This window comes from Manis javanica, chromosome 1, assembly GCF_040802235.1.
Source record: "Manis javanica isolate MJ-LG chromosome 1, MJ_LKY, whole genome shotgun sequence".
Classification (NCBI taxonomy): Eukaryota; Metazoa; Chordata; class Mammalia; order Pholidota; family Manidae; genus Manis; species Manis javanica.
The window spans coordinates 74,602,427-74,625,544 of NC_133156.1; the positions used below are offsets into that span (position 1 = coordinate 74,602,427).

Consider the following 23,118-nt stretch of genomic DNA (forward strand, 5'->3'; position numbering starts at 1 on the left):
AACTGAGTTAAGAGGGAGGGAGGCAGGGCTTGAGCTACTCGTTCTGCTGAGAAAGACTGTAGTATCCATGAGATGGTTCTGGAGCCACGAGCTGTGGTAGCACCTGCCCAGTGAACCAGATAATTCTCTTGTCTGAGGTAAGAGAACTTCATTGGTGGCCAAGTTCTACTTTGCGGCTTTGGGACTTGTTGATGGAAGCTCCCTCGAGCGTCTGGTTTTTGAGCTTCCCCAGTGATAATACTGAGTCATGTAATAGCCTGCAATAAATTCTTTTCTGATTAAAAAGCTTGAATGCATTCTGTTCTCAGTGATCGAACCTTGACTGATACAACAAAGAAATTAGTTCTTGAGATGTCACTGGCCTTTTCGGTTGTTTTATTTTTCTTTTCTGCCTTTGTAATTACATGGATACAGAACTTAGAATGAGCTTGGCATTATTTGTTGCAATGAGCAGATGAGCTGGGAGGTGACCACAGTCCGACTCCTGACCGGATTCCTAGGGAACACCTGCTGTTACGCAGTATGCCTGTGCTGGAGCTCTTCCATCTGCCCTCCAGATTCACAAAGCATGCATGAGTTTACTGGACAAGATGTTCTCATCTGAGCTAACTGGGTCACACACTGACACCTGCAGGCATTGGACACTCTAGCTGTCCACTGACACCCCTGCCACAATTGCAAAATAGGGAAATAACTGAGCTCAAAGCCCCGTTTCCTAAGTTTTCGTGGAAAAAAGAAAAACCTGATCCCACCATGGGTAGGTCTGGGGACAGGGTGTTAATTTTTTATTACAAAATGCCCTTGACTGGAGAAAATATGTAGAACAAAATATATTTTTTCAAAAGGAGGTGTAAAATTAAGGAAAAACAGTTGAGAAATATTGTTCCTGTGACTTGGAACCCCAAATTCTCAAAGGGAAGGAGGCTAAGAAATGAGAGGAGAAAGTCTGAGTATACTAAGAAAAACGTCCACTCACCGACCTGTAGAACTTGGTGAGTCTGAAGTTTGTTTTCTTGACTTATTACTTCATTTACCCTCAACTGTTTAAAAATGGGCTTTTCTGGACATTTTGTCCAGTCTTAATATTCAAAGAGGAGCTAGAAATGCTCATTTGAAAATACAGGGGGGAGTTTTGCTGTGCCTCCAAGGCTGACACATCTCCTGGCTTGGTGTGGTTTTGTTTTCCCCGGATCTCTGGGAAGGGTGACCGAGCCATCAACACTTGCCCTCTCGCTCAGCCCCCGGGAGCAACAGGCTGGTCCTGTTCATCTCCTTCATGCCATTGCTGCAGAGAGCAACAACTGGTGCCCTGTGTGAGGATCTCTCACTTCGCTGAGGAGCTAATCAGGCCATGGGTAAGTGTATTCCCATAAACTATGGGACATTCTTCCAAGTCTGATCCCTCCCTTGAGTCCCTTAGGGTCCTCCTCTGAAGTAGGGGCCTAGAGCTCTCTGAAAGCCAAGCTATCAAGACCTGGGAGACCTTAGTTAAGGTTGCCCCCATGGCTGCCCGTGAGTAATTTGTTTGACTGGGAGACCTGGGACAGGGTGGAGCAACTCGTACGCAAAGCCCAGGTTAATTGGGGGGATATCCCCCTTCTGGGGACCTTCCCCACTTTAGCAGCCCTTAAGAGTTGCTTCCCTCATCGACCATCGAAGCCAACTGCCAAGAACCTAGTGGATGGGGAGGCCACTGGGTCGGGAGCCCCTTCCCGGGGAAATTCTGATCCCCTTCCTCAGTCTGAGTCCACATCCGTAGGACAGGAAAGCCATAAAGAGCTGGATGAGAATTGTGGCAGTGGTGCCCTCAACCCTTTCGATGCTGCCCCCTGGCCTCCCAAATCCACGGCCCCCTTGTACCCACCACTTCCTGGTGCTAGTTCCCCTTCTAACCTTTTCAAATCACCATCAGCTCCTGCTCCCCCATAACAATGGGCAGGGGTTTCAGCTCCTCTCCCATATAAGGACTTGTGCTCTCCTATTGGTTGTCCACCTCAAGAGAATTCAGGGCTCCACCCACAACCCAACCCAGGGCCATGTTAGCTATTTCCTGTCAATGTTAATACTGGAGGTAACCGCCCTGCCCCCTGGTACCCTTGGAAGCCAGGTGACCTTAAGGAGTTAAAGAAGGCCATTGACGGCCCCAATGCTCCCTGGACTGAGACCATCCTCCAGGGACTTGCTCACCATCCGTGCACCACCGCAGATTGGAGGGCTCTTGCCCAGGCGGTTCTCCCTGGCCCCCTTTATATTAAGTGTTGTGCTTTGTATAAAGAGGAATGCCAGCAACAAGCTGAGAGGAATCTATCATGCTCTTTTACATATATATGGATGATATTATCTTGGGGGCCACTTGTTCCTGCAAATTAGATGACCTCTTTAAAAGGTGCCTTTCCCTGCTCAAAAACTACAACTTTCAAATTGCCCCAGATAAAGTTCAACAGATAGCCCCTTTAAAAATTTTGGGGACTACTTTAACATTAGATGTTGTCTCCCCTGTTAAGCCCCAGTTATGTATGCAAGACACATATACGCTACCACAGCTCCAGAAACTGCTGGGGGAAATCAATTGGATGAGGCCCTGGATTCCTATAACCACAGCTGATCTTATCCCTCTTTTCAACCTATTAAAAGGCCTAAACCTAGCTTCAACAGTGACTTTAACCCCTATACATAGAGACACATTGACAAAAGTTCAACATGCCATTGATAACGCTGCCTTAAAAAGATATAATCCAAACTTGCCACTAGTCCTCTATATTATGGCAGGAGAGACCCTCCTCACTGCCCTTTTGGCTCAGGAGGGAGATCCCGTACATTGGATACATCTATCTGTGGGAGGGGCACCCCGAGTGTACTCTATAGTGGATCAAATGGCTGACTGCATTGTTAAGGGACGATATCTTTCTGTCCGTCTTTTTGGGTGTGAACCCCACTCTTTGATCATCCCTTTTTGGGTCAATGATTTCTCGTGGCTAGAGAGAAATAATTCCAGATTGGCAATGGCCATGGAGGGCTTTCCGGGGATAGTGGATGGACTGTCACTATGGTCCCTATAAGTGGATGAGTTCTTTTGGCCAATTGGCATGGCAGCCGCCTAAAATGTTCCTCACTGAGGCAGACCCCTCTTTCCCCTCTGTTTTTACTGACAGGGTAAAAGGGGAGCCTCTATGGTAATGTTCCCCCCAGGCACAAGTGAGTGCCCTCCGGCCATAACCCTCTTTCATGAGGTATAGGGCTCCGCCCAGTCTAAAGAGCTTTATGCTGTTGCTTTAGCTCTGTCTGAGATCCAAAGCCCTCTTAATCTGTTTTCTGATAGCCTTTACGTTGTCAATCTACTGCCCAACCTTGTGGGCACACGCATCAGACTTGACAATAATCCCATCACTCCTTTAATGATTCAAGCCTGCCATTTGTTAAAACAGAGACTAGTTCCCCTTTTTGTACAACATTTAAGAGGACATCAGGACTTGCCAAGCTTTTTGTTGAGGGGCAATGCTTTTGCAGACCGACTAGCTTCAGCCTACACAGTACAGGAAGCCACCTCTTTTCATCAATTTACACATGCTAATTGGAGGGGACTACACCATTGGTTCCCTCAAGTCCCCATCAGAGACTTAAAAAAGATCATTAGAACATGTAAGTCATACCAGCCCTTTCTACAGGTTCCTCCACTTCAGAAGGGCGGAGTGAACCCTCGAGGCCTGAGGCCCAATAACCTTTGGCAAACTGATGTCACACATTTTGCCCCTTCTGGGAAGCTTAAGATACATATTTCTAACAGTTGATACCTTCTCCCATGCTTGTTGGGCCACAGCCCATATGGGAGAAAAATCCAAACATACCATAAGCCATTTTCTCCAGTGCTTTGCCGTCCTTGGCCTGCCAGACCAAATCAAAACCGATAATCGTCCCTGCTTTATCAGTAGGTCTTTTACTGAATTCTTGAGTAAATGGCAAATTTCTCATACCACTGGAATTCCTTATAACCCTAAAGGACAAGCAATTGTGGAAAAACACAATCATATCCTCAAATGTCAATTAATAAAACAAAAAGGGGAAATACTCCCCCCCCATGATCAACTAAAGATGGCATTATTTACTCTGAATATTTTAAATTTTGCCAAAGGTGAACACTTCTCGCCTTTTCAAAAGCACTGGACAACAACCGTTACTTATCGGACAATTAGAGCCTGATGGAAGGACCCCCTTACTGGAGAATGGAGGGGCCCAGACCCCCTCATTATAGCTGGAAGGGGATTCGGCTGTGTCTTTCCGACCAATGAAAAAAAGGCCGATCTGGGTCCCCACAAGGGATCTCAAGTATTACCCCCCTACGGAGGGGGAGTTCACTAATGTCAATGATGACCCAGAAGGCCCCTCGCCACCTGAGGATATTTCTCTTCTCTCTCTCTTTCAGAGTCCGCAGTGAACCCAATGATGCTGGTCTTCCTGCTAATAGTGATGAATCTCCCATTAGCTAAGACAGGATTTGGAGATCCCGGTCAAGCAAGAGCCATACTATGAAAGACCATTGGAGACCCCTGCAAGGCCTGCTCTTTCATCCAAACTCCTCCCCCCAAAACCTGTTACACTTCTGTCAAAATCTGCCCTAATGGGCAACGGGCAGCCACACTCATGAAAGGGACAGAAAATGGATGCCCTGGAAGAGTTCTCACTCACAAGTGTTGGCCAGGCCCAAAAATATATCCACCCACCCAAGGGAAACCCCCCTCTGGGTGTCCTTGCACCACTTTTCATGCCTCCGTTCAGGCTCGATGCTATAAGGAAGTTAGCCCCTGCACTAAACAGAACAAAACATACAGGTATGCAATTCTGACAGAAGGCAAGACTGAATATGCTGACTGTTGAGAGAATAGGGGAGCTCATGCCTGCTGGAATCGAGTTGCCCCTATAGGCATCTCTGATGGGGGCGGAGTCCAAGATCAGGTTTGACAGCACCAAATTAAAAAACTGATAGACAGGCTGATTGAAGACCAAAATCCCCTGATTTACTACCCTCTTAGCCTCCCGGAGATCAGGGGAGAATTGCTTCTTGATCCTGAGACACAATCAATCATACAGGCTGCTTTTACCTTACTCAACACAACCAATCCTGATTTAGCAAAGGATTGCTGGCTGTGCCTGAAGCCGTAACCATTATGAGTCAATGCTCTTCTTGTTAACCTGTCACAGACCGAGCCCCAGTGCCCGCTATTGCCCTCAAGCTCTGGGGTCTATCTAGACCCTCTCTTCCCTAAAGGCCCATGCTTCAAAGCTGCCCCCCGTTCTGATAATACTAGTGGGATAGATGTAGGTCGAATCCACTATTCCTTTTGCCAACAAAATATTACTGTGAACAATACTCTTCTCTGTCCCCCTAATGGAACAGTCTTCATTTGTGGGGGAGACGCATTTGGCTTTCTCCCGATAGGCTGGATGGGACTTTGTGCTCCAGTTGTAATTTTCCCTGACATTGGAGTGGTTCCTAATAATCAGAGCCTCCCTATTCCTGCTTTAGACCACATTGGAGGTAGATCAAAAAGTCCCATTCAGGTTATCCCCCTGCTTTCAGGCCTTGGGGTGGCCACCGGAGCTGCCATTGGGGCAGCAGGATTGGGGACCTCCCTACCTACATTATTATGAAGCCCTTTCTCAACAGATGACCGATGACCTACGAGCTGTGGCCAGCACAATTCTTGACCTCCAAGCACAGTTAGATTCCCTCACGGCACTAGTCCTACAGTACCGAAGGGGGCTTGACCTCCTCACTGCGGAGAAAGGAGGCTTATGTCTCTTTTTACAAGAAGAATGCTGCTTCTATGCGAAGCATTCCGGCATAGTCCAAAATAAGGTCAAACAACTTCAAGGAGACCTCGAGAGATGAAGACAAGAATTACAAGCCAGTTTTCTTTGGACTGAGTTACATGGGTGGTCGCCCTATCTTCTGCCCTTCCTTGGTCCCATCCTTCTTTTGCTCCTACTTTTCACTTTTGGGCCCTGCCTTGTTAACAAGATTATCCAGTTTGTCCAAAAAAGAATTGAATCAATTCAGTTGATGAGCGTGCAAGTACAATACCAGAGACTTGCCACAGAAGCCAGTGACCCCTGCAGTCCCTGTGAGCCTTATGATGAGGCCGTGTCTGTTGACTCCCCCTGACTATCTTCCCATGTGCCAAAGATGGGTAAGATCTCCAAAGTGGAGACAACCTAAGACAGGCCCTGGAGAATGAGTAAGCTTGGGACAACTGAGGAGCTGCAAGGTACCCAGTGATGGGTAAGATCCCCAGAGGGGGACAACCTAAGACAGGGTCCTTGCCCGCCGGGACATCCCAGAGCATTTATAAAACAAAAAGGGGGAATTGTTGGGACCTTTTGCCTCTTGTAGGCCTGTGACTGCCGCAGACTGGAGGTTTCCACCCTCCCTTGTTACTTCCATTCATGGCCTAACTAGCTTCCCGGGGGGGGGTGTACTCTTGGCCCTAACTCCGCCTCCCCACCTAACCGGAAACCTGCCTAAAGACCCTAGTGACAGATGAGATAATCAATTACCATTGGTTTCTGCTACTTCCTTATCTTCCCCGATATAACAAAGCTTCTGATGCAATAAAGCTGAGTTTTGCTGCGCCTCCAAGGCTGACACACACACAAAAAAAAGAAAAGAAAAGAAAAGACAGGGGAATGTCTTAAATTGGGGAGCAACAAATTCTTGGGATTCAAGTGCCTCTTGGTAGTGGTAGGGAAGTTTCTGCGGACATCTATACCCAGCCCTCCTCTGAGGCGTCCCTAACACACCTCCCCTCTACCGGAAGCCCAAAGGGCTCAGCATTTTGTAGGAACAGAGTTGTTCTGGGTTTCTGTTCTTTCTGAGGCGGTCCAAGAGCTCACCGCCCATTTGCAGAGGCGAGATGACGGCCAGCCTGTGGGTACAAGTCCTGCAACGTTTGAAGGTGAAGCGAATTCTCTTTGGGCCACGATCACTTCCTGAAGCACCAGCCCCTGCCTTACGCCGTCAATGCCCAACCAAAAGAATACCTCCAAAGACCCACACGAGGAAATGGTCCGCGTCCAGAAAGGGGGGCTCTTTCCCGCCTGATCACCCCCTGTGCACGCCCGCTGCTTCCCTTGCGGGCAGCGCTCATCTTAATTCCCGTCTCTGGCGCGGGGTCTCCCGCCCGCAGCCCGGCTCCCGGTTCCCCGCGCCCGCTGCTGCCTCTGCCAGGCGCCGCCGCTCTCCTGTCTCCGCTTTCACTTTCGGTTCACTTTCGGTTTCACTCCGCAGGCGGCGGCAGCGGCAGCGGCGGCGCGAGGGCGAGGAAGCCGGTCCCAGGCCCCCAGGTACAGCGCGCGGGTCCCCAGGGCGCCCCCGAGTGGGGGTCTGCGTGCTGGAGAAGGGCGCGGCCCGGGCATCCTGCCGGTGCCCGCCCCGGAGGCCCGCGGGCTCGGGGCGCGGGGAGAGGGGGCGGAGAGCAAGGCTCCTGCGGCGCGTGGGACTCGTGGGACCTGGCGCCGGGTCTGCGGGGACGGCGGCCGGCCCGGCCCCCTCGGGTCCTCCTCCATCGCGAGGAGGCGGGGGGCGCAGGGCCGGCGCGTTCCCGCGGCCGCGCCACCTCCGGCCCCGGGAGCCTCCCCCTGCGCCCCGCCGCCCGGTCCGCCGATCCTCCGCGGCGCCGAAGGAAGGGGCGGGGGGGGGGGACGGCGGGGTGCGGCCTGGGAGGGCACCTCGCGGACAGTTGTCAGAGAAACGATCGAGGCTTTGGGTTAACGTCGGGTGGAGGTGTGCGATCGGCGTCCATAGTGTCCTCACAGACAACTCTCCCTGCCTTTCCCGGGCCTTAGAGCCACTGCCTGTTCTCGCTTCACTCTGGCTCTAGCCGGGTTTTATTCAGATAAGTTCTTGTGTTTGAGCAAAAATTCATTTCCTATCTGGGTGCCTCACCAGCCAGGTGGGGTCTGCACGTTAATTTCATGAGGCAGGAGTGGAGCAGACACTTCCTAACCACTTTCATGGAGGTTTTCATGTAGGTCAGGTTCTGAAAGAAATGCTCTCTTTCAAGTAACATCCAGAGTATTTGATCTCAATTCAGGAGTGTCAACAATTAAAAAAAAAAATTTAAGGAAATAGGCCAGAGTTGTATCCTTCCCCAAGGATTTGGAATTGGTATTGATAAGTAGCACATTGTTAGGTGAGCCTAAATAGAAAATTTTTAATATATTAAAAAATATTCAAATTACTTCAACATTGTTATTGTTTGCCAGCAGTGAGAAACTATTATCGGGTGCTGGTTAATGCTGGTTCATTTCATTGTTCAGGACACTTTGGGAGAAAGCCTCCTACCTCTTGATAGATTTCTCATTCGGTAAGTGTCCCAATGAAGGGAAGGGGGAAATAGCCCAGGACTAGTTGGCCCTCACTTCTTGTGTGATTGGGCCATGTCAGAACCCCCCAAGCAGCCTCGGTAAGGTTCCTGAAGTTTCTCCCCTCTCCCTGGCTGTGAAGTAAAGTCACTTACAGCAGCCTTGGTAAGGTTCCTGAAGTTTCTCCCCTCTCCCTGGCTGTGAAGTAAAGTCACTTACCCTGCTACTGTTGCACTTTGATCCACAACATGACAGTGAAAGACACTAAGTAAGATGAGATGCCAAAGGATGATACTTTTAAAACTTTAAAGAAATGCAGTCAAGTACAGGAAAGTCCTTTAAAACCCTTATCTCTAATGATAAATACACCTAAATCTGTGTATTCACTGCCTGCTTGATATTTCCCCTTGGCTATCTTGCAGACACCACTCATTAAACATATTTATAAATGAATCCTTCCCTCTCCTCCCCTTTAAACCTGTTCCACCTCTGATCCATTTCAATAAATGGCTCTTATGACTGCCCAGATTTCATTGTAGAAACCTGGCAGCCATCCTGACATGCTCTTTCCCGCACCCCCACACCAGTCCACCCTACATTTAGATGTTGAATCCATCCTTCTCTGTGTCTCTCTGTGCCTTTTGGTCATCTCTCTGTATGCACTGCCCTCCCCTTGCTCTCTGGTGACACGTGTGAGTCCAAGCCACTAGCTTACTCTATGACTACTTTCTAACTGGGCTCTTGGCCTTCGCTCTTGCTCCAGGCTCCACACAGCAACTGGGGTGATTTTCCTTAAATGTGCACTGGATCCTAAGACCTTCTTGCTCAAAACCCAGTGGCTTCTCATTGCAGGTAAGATAGGGTCCCAAATCCTTAACGTGCCACCAGGGCTGTGTGGTGGCCCATCTTCCAGTGCGCCTTCCCTGCTGCACTTCAGGTTCACGGCCTTCTCACCAGCACTCTGCTGCCTCTGAGCTTGCAAAAACGTTTACTGCCCCCTCTGTCTGGAAAGCTCTCCCTCTTTTCTTAGCTGACTTTAATTTGTCCTTTATATCCTAGATGAACTATCCCCAGAGAGCCCCCAGTGTAAATCAGTGTGCCCTGTTTGGTCTCTTTTGCTATGTGTGTGTGTTGATAGCCCTAATTACGGTTGGTAACTTTTATTTATTTAATTTTAATGAACTAAGTTAATTAATTGATGTGAACTTGTTACTGCCTCACCACATACATACTATAAGCTCTCTGAGGGCAGGAACCTGCTCTGCCTTGCATTGCCAGTGCTCAGCACAACCCCTGGCACATAATAGGCCCTTAATAAATATTTGTGGAATGAGTGATTGAAAATATTTTAACTCAATCTTCACAACAATCCTGTGAGAAAGGTATTATTATTATCATCATCTCAATTTACACCTGAAGAAAATGACACTGGGATTAAATAACCTGTCCAGGGTCACAGAGTAGGTGCCAGAGCAAGAATTCAAAGCCAGGTTTTTCTTTTCTGACTGTAAGGCTAATATATACATCATTAATACAGCTATGATTATGTATGTGTATATTCTGACACTTACGCTGTCTGCGTTACATGCTCCCTTTTGGTTTCCTGGCATCTCATCCTCCTTTGAGACATAGCTGTGTTCTCTTTGGCACCCTCTCTTCATGGACTCAATCCTGCCAGGCCTTTGATGTGAGGTCCTACTGCAAGCCCATGCAGCAGCCCATGGCCTTGTGTGTTAGCTTAGAACCAGTTGGAATTTTTAGATCTCCTCCTAGGCTGTTGGAGAAAACTCAGGGACTTCCAGAGTCCTCATATGCCTGAACCTGCCACCTTCAGAGCTCTCTCTACCATCTTGGGGCCTGGGCTGCACCCACTATGCCATCACCATTAGAAATCTCAACTGCAAGCATCACCTAAGTTCCCTCTACTCCTTGTCCCCCAGTTTGAAGGGAGTCCATCATTCTGCCTCTGCCCTGGAATTCTGCCTGAGGAGGTAGGGGTGGGAGCTCTTTAGTATTTTAGTGTTTAAACTTTCCTTTCCTTTTCCAGATTGCTCCAATCCTCCGTGGCTGGAAGCACCCATTAGTGGGTTTCTAGACAAAGAAGCAAGAAACCCCAAACAAAATGTTTCCGCCTATTTTCTATCTTATGTTGCTGGTGCCTCTGAAAGGGGATTCTGGTGACTGTTTCTACTCTGTTGGTCTCCTTTCTGCTTAGCCTGCCGATCTGCTCTCTAGGGAAGGGGACAGTAGGCATGTTTGTGTGTTTGGGATGGGAGAGGAGAAAGAGTAAGGGGTGGAGAAGAGTACATCAGTCATTACCTTGTCTTACCCCTCCACCTGGTGTTCAAGCGAGAAGAGCAGGCTTTGGCAGGGATTATCCAGGAGGTTCTCAACCTGGCTCTTCAATAGAATGTTTAGGAAGTTTTTGTTTTTTAATTCTGATGCCCTGACCTCACCACCAGAGATTTCAGTTTTATTGTTCTAGATAGGGATCCAGGCATCAGTCATTTTAAGAAGTTCCTAAATGATGTTAATATGCAGCAAAATTGAGAACCAGTGACATAGAGGGAGAATCCCATGTACCACCATCATGTTGAGGTGCCCACGCTGTAGCATTACTGCTTTTCTCGTCTGCTCTGTATGTTCAGGAGCCAGAGGAGTTTGAGGGAATTAGGGCCAATTATCTGGACTCACCTGGCAGACCCCATTAGAGACATGTCTCTGTCTAAAAGACAGAAGTATATTTGGTTCTCAGGACATGGACTGCCAACTCCCTTAAAATTCACATTCCACTTGTGTCCCATGAGCTTTAAATTGAAGTGCAAAATATGGCCTGCAGCATGACTGCCAGGATGCTTTAAGCATATCTTTAAGTCACTCTCCTCCTTGTCATCAAGTTCTTCTGGGGCTCCCTTCTGTCCACATCACTTGCCCGAATGGCCCTGTAGTTTCTCACTTCATGCTGTAACCTGTAACTCCTGTCCTGGCATGTTCTACCTGTGATGCTTTTAATGCCCTGCCTTCATCAACAAAATCAGCCTGTCCTTCCAAACCACGCTCAAGTGCTGGTCTTGCATGAAGGCGTCCCAGAGTCACTCTGCAGCTAACGTCACTCTCTCCCTTTAGAAATATCATTCCATTCTCCTACAGCATCCTCTTTAATTATTATTCTTAAAACACCCCTTACTTTTTCTGTTGTGTTTTGTTATTTGTATATAAATGTTTTTTGCCTTTCCAGATTTTGAAGTCGTTGATTGTGGGATTTATATCTTGTCTATTATATTCCACGCAGTACTCAGCACACGGCCTTCAGTGTGGCAGGTGTCTAACACGTAGCTGCTGGATGATTGTTAAGAGAGAAACCAGGAGATTGATACATTTGTCACAAACTATTGTGAAATCACCATAAATTTATCAGGTCATTCCTGGCTAAATAAATGTCACATTAACTTTTGGCATAACCATTTGACAAAGATACCACTGTTATTAAATGTTACTCCTACAGACACTTGCCTTTGACCCCCTTGCTACTCAGCATCTATGTCTGCTTCCTATGCTTCCTTTTTTGTTTTAGGAATCCTCTGCTTTGTAAACTTAGTGGGAAGCAAGGCCTGTCCCCACTGCAGAAGCTGCAAAGCCCAGATTCTTGCTCTTTGCACCTCCCTGCCTGGTGGGGTAGACACCTCACCTCAGCTGAACCAAGTAACGCAAAGTTGCAAGGGTAGCGGGATCTCAGTCTGCTGTGGCTGTCGTGGTGTCAGGGCCTCATGTTCAGGCAGTAGGGTGGCTTCCTCCAACTCACTGTTGTGGGACCCACTTAGTGGGCTGCTCAGGGTCCTCAGCCAGAGCCTATTCTATTGCTTTCAGCCGAAAACCTGACTGAAAGAGTTAATTTGAACTTTGAAAGCCAAGTGATGCTTTTTAGCAGGTGTTAAGATTGTTGGTAGCCACACTTCTTTCTTCTATGAATCAGTAATATAAGGATGTTCATTTTGCTTTCAGGAAAAGACCTAGTACTTTTGAAACTTTATATCTGTTACATCTGGGTGGATACATTCTGAAATTATGGTAACATTTTCATGACTCAGTTTTTTTTTTCTTTTATATATTTGTGCCAGTAGGTAATTTGAGCAAGAAGATGCTATCTCTGTCCATCAAACGGCCGTGTGCAACCATGTTATTTGTACTCTCCTCTCTGTTGATTCTCTTAACTGTGTCAACACCTTCCTGGTGTCAGAGCGGTGAAACTGCATCTCCAAAAGCTAGTAACGGGACACCATTTCCTTGGGATAAAATGCGACTTCCTGAGCACATCATCCCAGTTCATTACCATCTCATGATCCATGCGAATCTCACCACTCTAACCTTCGAGGGCACCATAGAAATAGAACTCAGAGCCAGCCAGCCCACCAGTACCATCATCCTGCATAGTCACCAGCTGCAGATATCTAAGGCGGCCCTCAAGAGGGGAGGTGGAGAGAAGCAGCCTGAAGAACCGCTGAGAGTCCTGGAATACCCACCTCACGAGCAAATTGCCCTTCTGGCCCCCGAGCCTCTGGGTGTTGGGCTCCCGTACAGGGTGGTCCTTGAGTATGCTGGCAATCTTTCTGAGACATTCCACGGATTTTACAAGAGCACCTACAGAACCAAGGAAGGGGAAATGAGGTATTTTTTTATAAATTTTTTAAGGCTCAAGTCCTGCCCATTCTGAACTTATTATTTCATCCCAATTTTCCCTTGCTTGTTGAATTCTGTCTTTAGTTTTGCTCTTGTATATTCTTTGTAGAGCTAAAGATGGCCAGCATTTTTTTTCCTTCTTTGCTTTCTGGACCTTATTTTTCATTCAGTTTTAACCAGTTTTCTTTCCTTCAGATCTATCAGAGTAAATGCCTTTTTGTTTATTTAATTTGATTTCTGGGATATAATAAACATTTTTAATTCTCTTGGCCTGTGTATTTGTTTCCTGGGCTGCTATAATGAAGTACCACAAACTAGGCTGCTTAAAGCAACAGAAACTTATTTTCCCACAGTTTTGGAGTCTAAAAGTCTAAAATCAAGGTGTCAGCAGGCCTCTGCTCTCTGTAAGTCTCTGAGTAAGATCTTTGTTTGCCTCTTCCTGGCTTGTGCTAACCATTGATTGCTGGCATTCCTTGGCTCGCAGTCATGTCAGTCCGGTCTCTGCCTCTGTGGTCCCCTGGCCATTCTGCAGACGTCCCTCTTCTTATGAGGAAACGTCATATTGGATTAGGGCCCAACCAGGTGTCCTCATCATAACTTGATGCCATCTGTGAAGACCCCATTTCCAAGCAGAGCCGCGTTCACAGGCACAGGAGTCAAGACTTCAACATGTTTTTTGGAGACACAATTTAACCCAGAACAGGATCCTCACCTGCCTTGTTTTAGTTCTGCTTTCAAGGAGGTCATTTATTTTGGAACCTTTTATACTGAATTTTAAAGTCAGATTTTAGGTGGAAGTAGATTGTACTAACTTACTTTTCTGATTCCGTGTTATTATTTGGGGGGAAGAAAGGCAGCTGCTACCAAAAAGAATTTTTGGATAAAATTTATGCCAATTATAGTCCCTAGAGATAACCATTGCTTTTTATTTGGGGGACCATCCTTCTAGATTTCTCTCAGGATGTTCATACACATCATTTTATGTAAATGGATCTATGTTACATTTCCTGTTTTGCAAGGGAGTTTTTTAAATATGTTGAGATATTTCATATGGATGGTTATTAGTATACATCATTTTAATGACTTTATTATAATGTACGTGCATTGATTTATTTAATTTTCCATGGATGGAGATTAGGTTATTTCCAACTTTTCTGCATCAGCAACATCTTCATAAGTCATTTCTTTAGAATAAATGTCTAGAATTAAAAGGACTAAGTCAAAGGGACTACCAACTTTTGGTATCCCTTGACATATTCCTCCCTTCTAACCAGTACCATGTATGGACTATCTTCTTAGAGCCAAAAAGCCAAAAGATATCTCCCTTCAGTTTATATACATTGATAATTTTGGAAGTTGAGCAGCTTTTGAAAAGTTTTTTGACTATTTGTAGGTTCCTCTATGAAGTGCCTGTTCAGGACTTACACCTGCTAATTACCCTTGGTTTCTGGGTTCGTCTTACTCGTTTTTAGGAGCTCATTTTCTGCTAAGGCTACCAACTCTTTGTCAAATACCTTTCAGTCAATTTTTCCAGCTTTTACTTGTCTTTTAACTTGGTTTGTGATAACTTTGTCATATAAGAGACATTTTAGTAATGAAATCTGCCAATCTTATGGTAACTTTAGGAATTAAAAACCAAACATACACCTATTTTACCATCTCTACTGCATACTGTATTCTTATTTTGCTTGCCATAATTTTAGGATACTTGCATCAACACACTTTGAACCTACTGCAGCCAGAATGGCCTTTCCCTGCTTTGATGAACCTGCCTTCAAAGCAAGTTTTTCAATCAAGATCAGAAGGGACCCAAGGCACCTTGCCATTTCCAATATGCCACTGGTAAGTCTGAACTCCTGTAGATGTACTCAGAAAAATCCACTGATTGGCTGGGATTTGTATGACCTCAGTCATAGTTAACATTCAGGTCATCTCTTTAGATTTATTGTCTGACAGCTAACTTTTCTTTTTCATTTCCAACCTATGTTTTTGTTTCAAGGAACATTATTTGTAGTGAAAGAAAAAATTGACACTGAAAACATGCAAGATTTCAGTTAGAGTGACATTCCAGGCATCAAGGCTAATAGGAGGGAAACTGTAAGGAATTCAGGTTGGGTTTAATGAGAGTGCCCTTCACAAAGCAGTTAGCCCTTCATTTACTATATGATCTTTTAAAAGGGTTTTAAAGAGAATGTTTTGTCAAATAAGGCCATATTTCTAGTATATGACAGGTTTTTCTCTATGGTTTCTACATACTATATACTAGTGTTAGTTGTAGTTTGTAACTATATGCATTAAATTGGGCAGACAGAAAAAAATAAGTAATCTTTTCAGAATATTATGGTACTAAATAAAAGTAAAGCTTGATAGCTCAGCTCTGGCTAAAGAACCCTCTTTTTTTGGTGTGTGGACACGCCAAAGCAGATGTGGACAGTGTTTGGTGTGACTTTTTTTAAAGTGGCAAAGAAGATGATTGTGCCAAATGAATAAAACTACTCAGCAAGTGCCGTTAACCTGTGATTCTAGTGTTTAGAAAAAACATCAGCTGAGCTGTCTTTCTGCAACTCTAAAAGCACATACATCCTTTGCTCAGAGAAGCTCATTGTGGATGAGACTCAGGGTGAAGTAGACTTTGCCCAGAGTCCTGAAGGGTGTCCCACCTCATCCCTGTGCTAACCAGGGAAGGAATGTCAGAGCATGAAGGGACTCGGAGAGCTCAGACTAGCCTCCAGTACAGTACTCCTCAACCTTTAAAACTCTGTGTCCCCTCACCATTTGGAGTACCTTAAGGACCCCTTCCTCAGACAAGAGTCCCAGAGGGCTGTTCCCTGGGAGAAAGCACTTGTCTGAAAATCCCTGCCAGCCCAGTCGTGTTCCCACCACCGCCATATTTGTATATGGAAAGACAGGAAACAGTGATGCCATTTTCCTAATATAAATTTGAGACAGAGAACATGCTTGTTCAAATTATAGTTTCCTCCCCCAATATTATGATATTGCTTCCTGGAATGGGTGTGAGTTCTCTAATTAGAGAACCACAGCTTTAGGAGAATGGAGAAACAGGGATGGGATGGAAATAGGGAGAGACTGATGGACTAAACAAGATTTGTGGAGAAATTTGTAGACACAGGGGGAAGGTCAGGAGCCCTTGAGGCTTCACAACAATGTTGAAATCTAAATCCATGGCTGTCCTTGCCCCCACTTAGTGGGGATAGGAAAATCTCTAGTGTAATCTTGTACCTTGAGCAGGAAAGCCCACCCCTTGGCAGAAATCTAATGGGAGTGCCCTGAACTTAGTCTGCAGACATGAAGTTGAGGGAAAGGGCAGTGGGGTCTCAAAGGATCTTTTTGGAGGCTGGAAAAGGTGAATAAAACACTAGTGAAACATTGAAGTGTTTGGGTCAGCAGGAGTTTAAATTTAATTCACATTTGAATTTGAATTGATTAGCTTACTTTCCTAGTAATTAGCACAACTTCAGGAATGGAAATTTTGGTTAGGGGTGGGTAGGGGCATTTAAAAACAAGGTAATTTGGGTTCTTCAAGACTGAAATTAGGCTGGCTGTCAGAGTCAGGGTTTGAATGATACGACTTGGCACCACAATTGGTGGTGGGTGGGTATTAAGAAGAAGGATGAGGGCACAGAATTAGAGATGGAAATAAAATCACAGGAAAAGTGCATTATGTTAACCTGAAATTCCCCAGGCTATTTCTGGTTGGTCCTTTCTACAAGATCCTGCCCCAGTGCTTTCTGTTGACTGAGGTATTAGACTTTCTTCTTAGGGAACAGACCTCTTAGACTGGACCTCCATCATCCCGCTCAACTCTGCAGGGCTGCCCCGATTGCACTTCAGAGCTGATTCCAGTGAAGCAGATCAGAGTTTTGGAGAAGGCTTTATAGGATCAGGCTTTAGGCAGGGGTTACTTTCATTTAGGGAAACAGCAGCTCTTTTTAGAATGTGCACAGTTACATATTTGCCCAGGGTAGAAAACAGGTTAGATATTGCATTTCCAGATAGTTTTCATACGTGGATTTAAGGACATATGCACTACACCTTATCAAAGCCAGAAATCTCAGTTTCATTTTGTCTCATCCATGTTATCAGTCCTCATGTACCAAATATGAGTCAGTTTGCAATCATCTGGATTGTTTGAAAGAAGTGGAGATGGTTGTATAACCGAGACTATAATAAAACATCATTTAATTGTACACTTTAAAATGGTGAATTTTATGGTATGTGAATTATATCTCAATAAAAGAAAGTGTGTAGAATTATTATCTAAATTATAAAATACCAGAAGGAAAATTTTTTTAAAATAATAATAAAAATGTCACATGATATGCTTTCAATATTGTGTCCAGTGATTAGGAAATTTCTCTTCATAAAATGTTTTCACTGTGCTGGGTAAGTGGATTATTAATGATTTAAGTTATTCTGATCTTAGGTTAAATCTGTGACAGTTACTGAAGAACTCACAGAAGACCATTTTGATGTCACTGTGAAGATGAGCACCTACCTGGTAGCCTTCATTATTTCAGATTTCAAGTCTGTTAGCAAGATGACCAAGAGCAGAGTCAAGGTGAGCCTGTGATTGTCACACAGGGTGACCAGCTTGACCTAGTCTTCCTGGCACTGCGCTGGTTTATAAACTGAAAGTCCCGAATTCTGGGAAGCCAACCCCTTAGTCTTGGTCAAACCAGGACGGTTGTTTATCCTTTTGTCACAAATGCTCATATTTATAGTGAGGTTCTGTTACGGGTTAAGTTTATTGTCCTTGGTTCCTGTCCATCCTGCAACGAAGAATTGAAAGGCAGAGACACAGTGGCAAAGCAGAATGCAAATTTTATTTGAATACACTCCAAGGAAGGAGTGGGCCAGAGTCAAGGTAGATAAAGACAGGAAAGGGAAGCACATTGAACTCCTGCACGGCATTAGGAAAATCCCTTGTCAACTTCTAAAGCCAGGGTCACCTGCTGTTCAGTGTCTGCTTGAATCTGTGTGGCATGGGAACTAAGCCCCGACCACCCCAGGATTTGGGGGAGCCGCAGAGCACTGGATGGAGCAAAATTATATTCTGAGAACTTCCCAAAGCAAAGAAAGGAGATTTTCAGGCAGGCTACTAAAGAACAAGATTGTATAGCTGCAGTCCTGTCTGGGTCACCCAGGTGATGGGAACTTGCAAGCCCAAATCAGAGCTCTCAGTAGCCCCTTCCTTCTGATCTGGAGTAGATCAGAGAGAGTGACAAAGAAAGGGGAGTGTGGGTTACCTCAGAGAGGAGGCACACTTAAGGGTTTAGGGTCGGGGGTTTTATAGGGCTTTTAGGGTAGGAGTCAGCATAAGTCATGATGTATTGAAGTGATTCAGATTTCCTTGGAAGTTTTGTCTTAAGAATAGGGTTATTTAGGTGACCGTGTTGGACTGGATTTCCACATTCTTTATCCTTATAGGCTTATTTACACTTGGGAGGTCTATCTCCTGTCTTGGTTACGAAGTAACTCGATTAAGGGGCTGGAGGAAGAGGAAGAACAGAACATAGATTAAGTTAAAAAATAAGCTGAGTCTTTTCACAGGCTAAGTAGATTTTATGATGGCAGGACCCTTGTCCTTTTTCCGTGCTCTATCTCACTGGGTAGGGCAGAGATGTCCTTCATTGATTTTTGTCTCTCTGGGGAATATCCACACGGCCCAAGTCACTCCTGGCCTTTGAAACTTAAACTAATTAATTCGTGAACTCTGTGAGCCCTCTCTGGCTCTCTGGTTTTATCTGGTTAACTCTTTGAGTCCCTTTTAGTGGGCTTTACTAGCTTTATTCTCTCTCCACCTGTCTTGCCAATGGGTTTCAGCCCCGGGCAAGTTTGCTATGGATTCAGTGTGACCAAAGAAATCGACAGCAAAATGTTCTTGGGGTGAAAGGGTTATAGTCAGTCACTAAAATCTTGTTTGCTCAGAGGGTGGCTGCAGGCAGCAAGCCGGTCTCTGCCTCTGGGCCCCTCTGTCCACATAGCTGTCCTGCACAGCTGTCCTCCGGGCCTCTCTGCACAGTCGTCCCACACAGCCATTCTTTGGGCTTCTCTGCACACTCGTCTCACACAGCCGTCCTCTGGGCCTCTGTCCTCAGTGCTGCCACCACTCCAGCCTCTGCTCTGCTCTCCTGCAGCCCTGCCACCGTGTCATGCCCAGAGCACTGGGCAGAGCTTTTTTTTATAGAGTCAACAGCCATGTATTGCCCATAGGTGTGCAGTGAGCTAGTCAACCATGGCCAGGTAAGAATCCTGACCACAGGAACTCTCATTTTATCTACACTCCACCCCTCCAGGACTCCCTCCTCTCAATCTATGTGCCCTTAGTCCTCTGCAATGGTCCCTGTGCAAGGAAGCTCAAACATTGTTCTCCAGCCTCTCCAGGAAAAAGTCTTGCAGACACACAGGCCAGACTCATGGCTCTGTCTCTGACCTCTGCCTCTTTGGTCTTAATGGCTGGAACTGCTGCTCTGGTTTCAGCTGTTGCCATAGCTCTAGTAAGATCCTATTTGGCTTCCCGTCTAATTTCCTTTCATCTACTCCTGCCCATATCAAATCAACCCACATCTGGGTCCTTGTAACCCTCACGAGGCCCCTCAAATTCCTATTAGTAACAGGTCTTCTTTCCGGGTTCTCGTTGCTTCAGCTACTGTACGTGTCACCTCGCATTTTGTAATCGCTGCCCCAAGGTGGGCTGCACTGTCAGGGAAGACAGCTTTCCCGTCTCTGATCCCGACAGAACAATTCCATCCACCCCTAAGTCCCACAGCCTCCGTCTCAGCCTGAGTATAAGGGCAGACCGTAGACTGCTCCACGACCTGGGGAGGGGGCTGCTCCTCTCCTTGGGGAACTTTCAGCTGCTGCATCTTTATTTTCTTTACAACCACTGGGCATGCTTTCAATACAGGAGGGGCCAGTGCCTCCAGCACCACCCCTTCATCCTTCCCCAGCTCTTCCATTTCTGGGGCTGATGGCACCTTTCTCTCCACTCCCCCAGGTGCCTCCTCTGCTACATTGCCTCGCAGCAAAGCCAGCTCAGTCTTCAGAAGGTCTCTTACCTTCAGCTCAATGCTTTGCAGCTGACGTTCTCATGCCACTTCCACCTGTGCTTCCCTCAGGAGCTCATCCCTTTCCCTAATGGCCTCTTCCTCCTTCAGAACACCTGGCAGCACTGCCGTCTCCTCTCCAATGGCACCTTGCTGCCGGCGCTCTCATGCTGCCTCCTTCCGTATCAATGCCATCTCCTTCCTCAGGGAATCCACAGAGGTTTGCAGCTCGTGTTCTCTTGCTGCCATTTCTTGGGTCTCCTCTGTAGACTTCTTTAATACTGTGAGAAGCAGCCAACCCACAGTCCCCGCTGCCTCCTGGGCACTCTGCTTCTCAAAGGACGTGTTTACTATACCAAGGGCCACCCCTACTGCCTCAGGTGTCACCTCCACTTGCCTCCAGTCCTGGGGTGGGGCCCAGTCCTCCAGGAGGCAAGCTACCTCAGACCACATACCCACTGGGGGACAATCCACTGTCTCCCCATTCACAGGGGCAGCCCGCTGAAGCACCGCTCCCATAAGGGCAGCCTGTCTTTTTCCTTGATCAACAGTGAATCCTTCTGACTATGCCAATTGTCTTGCCAATGGGTTTCAGCCCCAGGCAAGTTCACTATGGATTCAGTGTGACCAAAGAAATCGACAGCAAAATGTTCTTGGGGTAAAGGGTTATACCCAACTTTATTTCCAGGTGGCAGGTCAGTCACTAAAATCCCATTTACTCAGAGTGAGTCTGCATGCAGCAAGCTTGTCTCTGCCTCTGGGCCCCTCTGTCCACACAGTCGTCCCACACAGCCGTCCTCTGGGCCTCTGTGCTCGGTGCTGCCACCACTCCAGCCTCTGCTCTGCTCTCCTGCAGCCTTGCAGCCGTGCCACCATGTTGCGTCCAGAGTACTTGGTGGAGCTCTTTTTATAGTCAACAGCCATGTGTTGCCCACAGGTGTGCTGTGAGCTAGTCCACCACAGCCAGGTGAGAATCCTGGCCACAGGACCTCTCATTTTATCCACACCACCCCTCTTGTGTTTGTCTTTCAGCTTAACAGCTCTAACAACATAAATGTGTGGAGAGCCTTGGCCTGGACTGGATCATGCTTCTGGCTCCAGCGCTGGCTTTCTGACCAAGGCCCTGCTCCCTTTGGAACTTAGTTTATACTTAAAAATGTATCAATTGGACTGGATTGTACAGTGGTTTCTAAGGTTGCTAATGGCTGTATATTTCTGCAGTTTGGAAGTGAATGACTCTCAGAGCAGGAGATTTCTGCAGAAGGATTTAAGATAGAGCAGTCTGATTGGAGTATTAAGTGGCTCTGGGGAGAGCATTTGGGTCAGGAATACTGGAATGTTGGAGAAAAAGATACTGTTTCAAGGAGCATTTGCCCCTTTCTGGGTACGATTGTGTAGTGAACAACCTGTGCAACTGTATGCTATGACTCTGAATGCAAATGTATTTTTTTGGAGAGGAGGAGTGGACACTTTGTTTGAAGATACCTCATATATTTGTGCTGGTTTTCACTGGGCCTGGAGTGTTAGGGCTTCTTTGCTGAATTGCCTTTTGTTCTTAGTGTTGAGGCTTTAATTCTTATGGAAATCTCTTTTTACCTGGGGATTTGTAGGTGATTCTTGAGACTTCCAATGTAGAGAACAATCTAAATTCAGCAGATAAACTGTCAGCAAAAACACTCACCCATTGATATGACCTCTTTTGTGAATCCTTTATGAATGATTCTATAATGTCTCTTCCATACTGTGTGTGATTTACAATAAGAAATACATATTCGTTTTTTTTCTCAGTTCCTGGCATGGAGCAACAAAACTGCTAGGAATCTCCAAAATGATGAGAGATATAAAGGTGTCTCTTGTTATGTCAATGAGGTGACCTCTGGAAAGGCCCTGGTAACCTAAGGATAGAGGCTGGTTGCCAGGAAATCAACCACAGTACTGGAGAGTTAGAACTTTCAGTCCCACCCCACCAGACCTCCAGGGATGGGAGACTGGTTGGATATTGAGTTCAGTCACCAAGTGCTAATGATTTAATTAATCATGCCTGTGTAACAAAGCCTCTGAAAAACCTGAAAGGATAGGTTTGGAAAGCTTCCAGGTTGGGAACAGCTAGAACTGGAGTGTGGTGTGCCTTGAGAGGGCATGGAAGCTCCATGCCCTTTCCCCTAACCTTGCCCTATGCATCTTTTCTGTCTGGCAGTTCCTGAGTTATATCCTCTTATGGTAAATAAAATGTTTCTCTGAGTTCTGTGAGCCACTCTAGCAAATTCATCAAACCCAAGGAAGGGTTGTTGGAACCTCTGATCTATAGCCTGCTGGTCAGAAGCACAGGTGATAACCCAGTAGGGGGGACAGTTCTGTTGGACTGGACTCAACCTGTGGAGTCTGATGCTGTCTCTGGGTAGATGATATCACAATTGAATTGTAGGACACCCAGCTGGTGTTGGAGAATTGCTTGGTGTTGTGGGGAACCCTTTACCCTGCATTGGAATTGGGCCTCAGAACCCCTTTTACATACAAATATTTTTACTCCTTTTATTTCTTTAAACACAAACATTTTGTATTCTGTGATGGTAATTGTCATATCAGAAGTCTTTGTGTCTGGTTCTGCATTTTGTTGTTTCTGCTGGCTCTTGCTCACAGTGTCTTATTCCTTTGTGAATGCTGTGAATTATATATCTGTGAAATTATATTATCTGAGTTGAAGGTGGGTTCCTCCAGAGAGAATTTGTGTTTTCTTCTGTCAGGTGGCTGGGAACATTTCCTAGCCTGAGGACCAATCTGAATTAAATTATTGGCTTCAGGTTTTTGGTTATTGTGAGTTCAGCTGCTAAAAAGCATGAAGGTTAGCTGTAACTACAGATTATGTGAGGAGGCCCCCCACTGTCCTCATACAGTAGCAAGATTGGAATAAGGTATTTTTTTAATTCTTGCAGTCTCCTTGAGGAAGGGTGTGGTTATTTCTAGTTTCCAGTAAGGGCATGGTCCTTTAGGGTTCAGCTTTTTGCAGGGATGCCTC

At 46.1% G+C, this 23,118-nt stretch overlaps 1 protein-coding gene across 9 annotated transcripts in view; it reads left to right on the plus strand.

The window, feature by feature from the left end:
* The first annotated feature begins 735 nt into the window (after nt 1-735).
* The window catches only part of ERAP1 (endoplasmic reticulum aminopeptidase 1), a 45,539-nt gene continuing 23,156 nt past the window's right edge, over nt 736-23,118 (plus strand). Inside the window, exons 1-8 of one of the 9 annotated variants that reach the window (XM_073233590.1) lie at nt 736-992; nt 1,239-1,355; nt 4,421-6,950; nt 7,283-7,338; nt 9,122-9,210; nt 12,477-13,023; nt 14,739-14,877; nt 17,480-17,614. In XM_073233590.1, coding sequence (XP_073089691.1) covers nt 6,909-6,950; nt 7,283-7,338; nt 9,122-9,210; nt 12,477-13,023; nt 14,739-14,877; nt 17,480-17,614 — 1,008 coding nt within the window. In that variant the 5' untranslated portion in view covers nt 736-992; nt 1,239-1,355; nt 4,421-6,908. Of the gene's footprint in view, nt 993-1,025; nt 1,356-4,420; nt 6,951-7,139; nt 7,339-8,313; nt 8,361-9,121; nt 9,211-12,476; nt 13,024-14,738; nt 14,878-17,479; nt 17,615-23,118 lie in introns of those variants that run through there. The other 8 variants (XM_037012139.2, XM_037012140.2, XM_037012147.2 and 5 more) reach the window with 8 other exon arrangements.